This window comes from Sinocyclocheilus anshuiensis, unplaced genomic scaffold (assembly GCF_001515605.1).
Source record: "Sinocyclocheilus anshuiensis isolate Anshui unplaced genomic scaffold, SAMN03320099.WGS_v1.1 scaffold708, whole genome shotgun sequence".
Classification (NCBI taxonomy): domain Eukaryota; kingdom Metazoa; phylum Chordata; class Actinopteri; order Cypriniformes; family Cyprinidae; genus Sinocyclocheilus; species Sinocyclocheilus anshuiensis.
In genome coordinates this window covers 1761350-1769447 of record NW_015555881.1, presented here as the reverse complement: position 1 = coordinate 1769447, position 8098 = coordinate 1761350, and the positions used below count along the sequence as shown (strand labels likewise).

The window sequence follows — 8098 nt, the reverse complement described above, 5'->3', positions numbered from 1 at the left end:
AAACATAAAACCATGTCTGCATTTGTGATCGGAGAAATGACAAACAACAAGCGAAAATATATATATATTTTTTTTTACAGTGTAGAAGACATTAAATTCACTATGGAAGCATGGTATTCAAATTGTATTAATTTCAGTGAATTCTCAAGGCCTGAAAATCACAATTCGAAAATTTCCAAGACAAAACCCTGATTAATTATAACCAGTAGATGTTAATATTACGTGCATATGTTGCTCTCCAAAAGATGCTCAAACTGTGACAGTTTCATGTGCACCATTTTTTTCTGATTATAAAATAAATTTGGTATAATTTCAAGCATTCAAGCATCTGGGGTCTCAGAAACCTCAAACAAAAATATTGTTTTGATGAGAGATATTTAAAGTATGTTTGACAAGTCATTTTGTGCATAATCACGATGGAACAAGCAGAGTGCACAGTAAATAAAATTATAGGACTGTATGTTTAGTGCACAAATGTTAAGCAAAAACTGAAATTTTGTTTATAATCTGTTATCATACTCATAAGAAAAATACTATATTAACTGATACTTCACTAAGAGCAACATGAGGGTTTCATAAACTAAAATAAAGGTTTGAGAATTGTTTAAAAGCTTCATATGCTAAACTCAAGAACACAATTAAGTATCAACCTCCAAAGAAAGAACCACACAGCAACAGCCATAAATGTTTCTTCATAAGACAAACGTTTTATACGAAATCTAAGAATCATTAAAGAACATTAATGAGCGTTTAAACGCATGTTCTAAAGATAAAACCGGAGTAAATCTTCTCAAACGCGCAGATGAGGATCACCGTGAAGTTTCTCAATCAAAACACACACAGGTAGAGGAACTCAGGTGTGACACACCTACAACAACACCGTTTACAAGAACATAACCCCCTTAAAAGCGTATTTTAACAGTCAAGCATAGCTTACCGATCTCAAATCGTCTTGTGTGAATCCTCTTGAAGGGGTTTAATGTGTTTTATTGTTCCATGTTCGCTCCGTGTCGGTGTGGAAGAGCTGTTCTCTGTGTGTTCTTCTCAGTCAGACTGGAAAAACTGGTCGGTCGAGGAGAAGCTTTACTCCACTCACTCACACACACACACACACACTCTCACACACACACACACAGGGATGGAGGCTGTCTTTTTCCCCTCTTTCCTTCAAGACTGCAGCTCATTCCTCAGCGATCACGTGACCGCTCAGGTAAGAAAGGTGTGACTCATTTTACAGTCAAATAATGAGGGAAAATTTCTGCTTTTGCTGATGTTTTTATTTCTGTGTCCTGGTATCGATATGGAGGGGGTGTCACATAAATAACAGATAATTTCTGTGCATATGCAAGTCATTTTTTATTATTAATAGATATTAAAAATAATTTCTAATCAATTTGAAATGCCTGTTCTCACTTTGGGTTGAGTGTAAAAAAGCAACTGAATTAAATAATCTAAGTAAAATTAATGTAAATGTAAAATTAGGCAGTTTTGATCTAAATATACTTTCGTGAGTGTGATTTTGAATAGTGGTGCAGTATCGCCCTCTACTGGCGGACTGGGCGAATGGGCGGGGTTTCGTGGCACAATAGGTGTCTCTAATTGGTCAGTTACGATGGGTATAAATAATAATTATTTTGTTTGCAAATATTACTGTGTATTTTCCAAGTCAATCGCTATTAAAGTTTTTCGATGTCATTATTAAGGTATAAACTATTGTTTAGACCGCAGATGAAGCGTAACAGATTATCACGTGACGTCTGTTACTTTTCTCAACGCTGCTGAGGCTGAACCAATCAGATGCGATTACAGGATAACAATCTTTTTCATTTTTTTTTTTTATAGATTTATTTTCGGGATTTTTAGCTGTATGTGAGATACCAATCTTCGTAGTTAACAGATCTAAACGATTAAACATTTTCGTGTACCAATGTCTGCAAAACGTCTAATAAAACGACCCGAGATTCTGAATCACCGAAACCTTTATGATTTATTGTCTCATCTTGCCTTACCTAATCTGATATTTTTTAACTGAATTTTAGTCTCCACTGTCTCGTAGTGTTTAAAGTCTATATAAAATGCAAAGAAACAATTATAAAACATTCAAAATTAGATGATTGTTTCAGTTCTCTCAAAGACATCTGAGGATTTTGGAGCATTAAACCAGGTATTTATGATCACAATTGCTATAGTTTCAGCATATTAACGCATAAATACTGCACAATAATTGGGTCAAGCTTTTAGACTGTTCTATAATCGTCCTGGAGGGGGCAGAAGTCATTAAAAGATGATTAACATCAATTTTTTTGCTCATTTCTAATGTGAACAGAATATATATATATAAATTTCATGACAACAAAGAATTAAATATATTTTCTTTTTTTTAATCAATATGATACACAATAATCCCACTCCAGACTGTGATCAAAAGTAATCTAAAAGAAGTCAGACTACATTACCTAATGTTTAATATATATAAACTGAAATGAAAATCATTACATAATAAATAGGACGCATGGTTAATGCAGTTTTTTATTTTATTTTTGTTTTAATACAATAAATATACAAAACTCAAACTACTCAACATGCGACTAAGGGAGCGAGACAGGAGTGCATTTGTACAGTACAATGAAATTCAGGACGACAGGCCACCATTCCTTTAGTTATACAAAATATACAAATATCCCTCGCGTCTGTTTTAAATAGTATGTCAATGTAGTAGTAGAACCAGTGATGCTTTCTCTTCAATCCGTTCCTCACGTATCAGTGTTTCAACTAAGATGACTAACATCGCTAATTAAAAAAAGACAGCTTAAAGCCACGATCCATTGTACCAAACACAAGAGGTCACATCAGTTTATCTGTCGTCTCGCACTCCCAACAGATTCTTGTTTTTTTCCCCCTGTTTTGAATGAAAGCATTTCGAAACAAACAAGAATAGAGGAACATTCAGGTGCCATTTGTTGAAATGTATTTATAAAAGGAAGAACGGCTTGCAGTAACACACACACACAAACACACACAGAGTGTAAAGAGAACTGTACACGATTGGAAAAAGATTCAGAACACAAATATGACAAAATAAGGAACATATCAAAACAGTTCACCCCAAAAATGACTTTTTTGGGGGGTGAACTGTTTCTTTAAAATGTATAAATTATAAAGACTTCAAACAAACTCAATACTGAAAATAAATGAACAGTTTGTTCTCTCTCTCTCACACACACACACACACACACACACACACACACAAAGAGTGTTGCTGAAAGGTTAAGATCAAGATCAATTCGCATCTTGATGCATATCCCATAATCGCAAAACTTGGCTCTCTCTTAGCGACAGTAACCAAGGCTACAACGTTCTCTGCTCCAGTCGATAAAAAGAGGAAAACAAACGTCACTTAAAAAGCTCTACACTTCAAACGACAAACGACGACAGACAATGTGATTCAGGATCCAACATCTGGACGGCCCAGCACGGCACAGTCTTACACACATCTGCAGGACAAATGCCACGTGTTGTTGGCGATGCACGGATTTTAATTGTGATTTTAAAAGTGTTTTCCAGTTTATCCTAGAGAGCTCGGCAAGCTTCCCATGCATGTGCAGGAACGTATCCTGAGTGGTTCACGCTTTTAAGAATTAGTTTCCATTCCAAAACAACTCTATTCGAAATAAAAAAGAAACCAGAAAGCCTCAAAATCATTCATGTTTAAAATCAGTCAATACTTTATGTCATCATACAGGTTTAATATATACATTTATATATTTACAGGTAAAGAGTTGCGTGTGGAGCATTTAGGGCAGGGCTGTCCAAACTCGGTCCTGGAGGGCCGGTGTCCTGCAGAGTTTAGCTCCAACTTGCTTCAACACACCTGACTGGAAGTTTCTATGCCTAGTAAGAGCTTGATTAGCTGGTTCAGGTGTGTTTAATTAGGGTTGGAGCTAAACTCTGCAGGACACCGGCCCTCCAGGACCGAGTTTGTACAGCCCTGGTTTAGGGTCACATCTAATGGCTGTCTTCGTGTACTGATGGCTCATTTGCAGGAAGAAGCGTTTACAATGATAGTTGGGTGAATCTCGCCAAGAAAAGGTCATATTATACCCCAAAATCCAAAGAAAAGCCGATTGTTTTTATGCAAAAATGTCATGTTATACCCCAAAATCCAAAGAAAAGCAACACTTTTTAATGCAAAATGTCATGTTATACTTTGAAATCTAATGAAAAGGCAAATTTTGTTGTACAAAAGGTCATATTATACCCCAAAATTTAAAGAAAAGCTAAATTTTGTTTAGCAAAATGTCATGTTATACCCCAAAAACCAAAGATTTATGAAATTTTAAGAAAAAAAGTAATACAATCCAAAATAAAAAAAGCGCATTTTTGTATGCAAAATGCCATGTTACATACCAAAATCTACAGAAAAGCAAAAAAAATATTTGAATGTAAAAAAATTATATTATGTACATGACATTTGCATTATGACATTTTTGTGACAATTAAGCATGGTTATTAATTATTAATGGTTAATAATAGGCATTTAAATGTGCTCGACTGTCACAAAAATGAGACAAAATATCATAAATGTTGATTTTCTGAGGATTTTGAGGTTAATTGTGACCTGGACATGTTTTCGGTGTGATTTTATGAGTGTTTAAGCAGAGATGATCGGTAAGACAGACCTGTGAGGGCATAACCATTCTTTTTTCCCTGGATCCCATAAAAAGACACTGGATGACATCACTTCCTGTTGTTTAACAGGGACAAACTGATGTGATGTGAACATATAAAGTGACTCTTCAGGCTGTTTACACGCAGACAGGCGTTCCACCACACACACACACACTCCAACTAAAGAACAGGTGAGCACACCTGCTGATTGACAGGAGGGGCGGGGCTGTGGGCGGAGTCTGTCAGTCACAGGAGTGCATTAAGTCAATGAGAGTGGGTGTGGTCTTGAACAGCCAGTCTGAGATGACGAATGGCTGAAAAGACAGTTTGGAGGAATGCGGAGGGCGGGGTCAGAGTAGCATGGGCGGAGTCAGAGTTCTCTGGACCAATCAGATCTGCTCTTTGAAGGCTCCCCGGGCAGCAGAGGAGGCGGCGTTAGCGGTGGCGGTTTGTACCGTTTTGTTGGCCATGACGCCGGTGGCGAACTCCTGCTGCGCCTTCTCAAAACTGGCGCCAGTGGTTCGGTACAGCGCATGAACCTGCAAATAAACACATGTAAGCTTGATTACTAACTACCAACCTGATTAGACCTGAGTTTGACAGATTTTCAATGGGTTTATGGTTCAGTGTTGTTTTAGTATTATTATTGTACTATTATAGTATTTATTAACATTTTTAATTAGCTTTTATTTAGACATTTTCAGTTTATTTAGCTTTATTTTTATTTCACTTATAATTTTGATCTTCAACTTATTACATACAGGCACAAAACCTAGTTATAATGAAATAACAGGAGACTAAACTGAAAAAGCAATTTTCACTGTGTTTATGGCTTAATGTTATTTCAGTATCATTTATGTATATTTATATTTTTTATTTTAGTTTGTTTTAGTGTATTTGTTATGTGCTTGTCATTTTTTAGTGTTTGTCATTTTTTAAATTTAAGTTTATTTCATTTTTTACATTATTTAGTTTAAGTCATTTTAGTACTTCAACTTAAATTTATTTTATTTCAGTTCATTTAATTATTTTTATATTTATATTTCCAGTTTTCATTTAAATTTTAGTCTAAGTTTTAGTAATTTTGTTATGTGCTTTGGTCAGTTTGATTAGTTTTGGGGCTACATTTAATATTTCTATGTAACTTTATTTTATTTATTTTTTTCAGTTTTAGTCATTTTAGAACTTAACCTTATTTAATTTCAGTCTGTTGCCAAGGCAACATTTCTAATTCTTGTTTATTTGTTTGTTTTTTCAATTTAAAGATGTTCATGTAATATTTATACTTGATTTCAGCTTCATTTCAATTAACAAAAACAACTTTTAACAGTATTGGCTTTGAATAAGTAGAGCCACACTGTTTTGGTTCAGCTCTGAAGTCTATGCAAGTGCTTTTGAGGTGAAGCAATATTATATTTATATGTTATGAATTGTTTAAGGTGAAGCACCTTTTTAAACATGATGAGAGAGATGACAGCCGATGCAGTGAAGAGTGCAGCAATCAGGATCATGATGATGCCGACGGGAATACTTGTGTTCAGCCCGGTCAGCGCTGAGATCCAGCCGCTACAAACACAAACAGCGGATCACTCTTCATAACACACAGCTCCACAACGTTACAATGTAAAGTCATGTGAAATGGAAGGTAAGTGAAAGGGTCTGTGCCATAAATTAAAATTTTTTATTAAGTGTCATTATTTGCCACCTAGATTTGATTTTCAAGGGCATTTTTTCCCATTTTTGGGAACGTTTTTGTTTTTTACCCTTATAAAAACCAGCACGTCATCCATCCGAGCAAATTAAATTACATCAATCATCAATGTGAAGAATTATAACTAATTTAATTTTTTTTTTAATTAATTCAAATGTAGCTGTAAATAAGCCATAAAATACATTAATACAATAAACATAAACAAGCCATTTTCAATAGTTATCCGGTCACTATGTTTGATTAAACAGCTTTATACTGTAAATTGTTATGTTTTCATTTTTCACGTTTTGAAACTGTTGGGAACGTTTCTCCCCCACATTTAGTGATTTAACTTTTTTCTTTTCAATAAAATTTGCATTTCATTTTAGTTACATATTCAACAATCTACAAATCTAGTGTTAGAAGCACTAAATGCATCATTACACAGATCCAGAACAGAATAAATATTTGCTTACATTTTATCAAAATGTCAGCTATCACAACTAATATATTCATGGTGAGAAACAAGTGAAAAACAGAAAAAGTATATAAATAAATATCTATATATAAACAAAAAAATGTATAAAACGTTTTTAAAGTTTATCTTTGATAAAAAACAAATTTTATCACAAATTTTAAGCTATTACAAAAAATTGACATTTAAAATATATAAAATGTTAGAAAGTATTTTTTTTTAAATAGACTGAAATGCTTAATGAGTCCACCATTTTAAATATCTGGGGCATTTGCATCACTTTCAGCAGTGTTTTTGCCCTTTTTTCCGGGTTAAGATTCTGGTGTGCACGTGTGTGTGTGTGTGTTTTCTCACCTAGCACCCCAACCTGCAATGCCGATAGCTTGCAGCACATGGACACCAAACTGGCAGATATAGATGAAGAAGAAGACAAAGAACCTAAAAGAGCTGTCACTCCTTCAGAAAGAGAGAGAAAACGGTCAGATTCTGTATTCTCCATGAACGCGGTGTGTTTGCATATGTGCGTGTATGTGTGTAAATGTATATGTGTGTGTGTGTGTGTGTGAGTGAGTGAGTGAGTGAGTGAGTGAGTAACATAAAAGATTTTAAAAAATCTAAATACAAAGTGTGCTAACTGTATAGCAACCTTAAACAATTTCTAAAATAAAAACTAAACTGAAACTTTAACAAAATTCAAAGTGAAAATGAATGACAATTGAAAATAAAAAAACTTTCCCAAGTAGTTTACAATTTGTATGAATGTATCTTCCAAGAACCTGTTAATACTTAAAGCAGTTTAAACATCCACCGTCTGTTATATTAACTGTATCACTGCAAAACCTCTCCATAGTCATTCAGAAGTGACTCAGAAGCCATTAATAGTGGAGCTCAAAGCCAGACTGTTCAATCATTCATATGAGCTAAAGCAGCGCCAGAGCGTGCCATACACATTACCCATCGTTCACTGGGAATCCTCGATTTATAATGCTACCAAAGATTTCTATTTCAAATAAACGCTGTTCTTTAGAACTTTCTATTCATTAAAGAATCCTGAAAAATAAAATGTATCACAGTTTCCACAAAAATATAAAGCAGCACAACTGTTTTCAACATTGCTAGTAATGAGAAATGTTTCTTGAGCAGCAAATCAGCATATTAGAATGATTTCTGAAGATCATGTGACACTGAAGACTGGAGTAATGATGCTGAAAATTCAGCTTTCATCACAGAAATAAATTACATTTTAAAACATATTCAAATAGAAA

General features: G+C 34.4%; 2 protein-coding genes across 2 annotated transcripts in view; both read right to left on the bottom strand.

Annotated features, from left to right (window-relative positions):
* The window catches only part of LOC107675775 (phospholipid-transporting ATPase IC-like), a 37962-nt gene extending 36921 nt beyond the window's left edge, over positions 1–1041 (bottom strand). The window contains exon 1 of the mRNA XM_016470207.1: positions 938–1041. The gene's annotated coding sequence lies outside the window, so the exon portion shown is untranslated. The remainder of the gene's footprint in view (positions 1–937) is intronic.
* A 3353-nt stretch (positions 1042–4394) lies between these two features.
* The window catches only part of LOC107675705 (secretory carrier-associated membrane protein 1-like), a 27958-nt gene continuing 24254 nt past the window's right edge, over positions 4395–8098 (bottom strand). The window contains exons 5-7 of the mRNA XM_016470118.1: positions 7188–7289; positions 6117–6234; positions 4395–5207 (exon numbers count right to left, since the gene is read on the bottom strand). Coding sequence (XP_016325604.1) covers positions 5058–5207; positions 6117–6234; positions 7188–7289 — 370 coding nt within the window. The 3' untranslated portion in view covers positions 4395–5057. The remainder of the gene's footprint in view (positions 5208–6116; positions 6235–7187; positions 7290–8098) is intronic.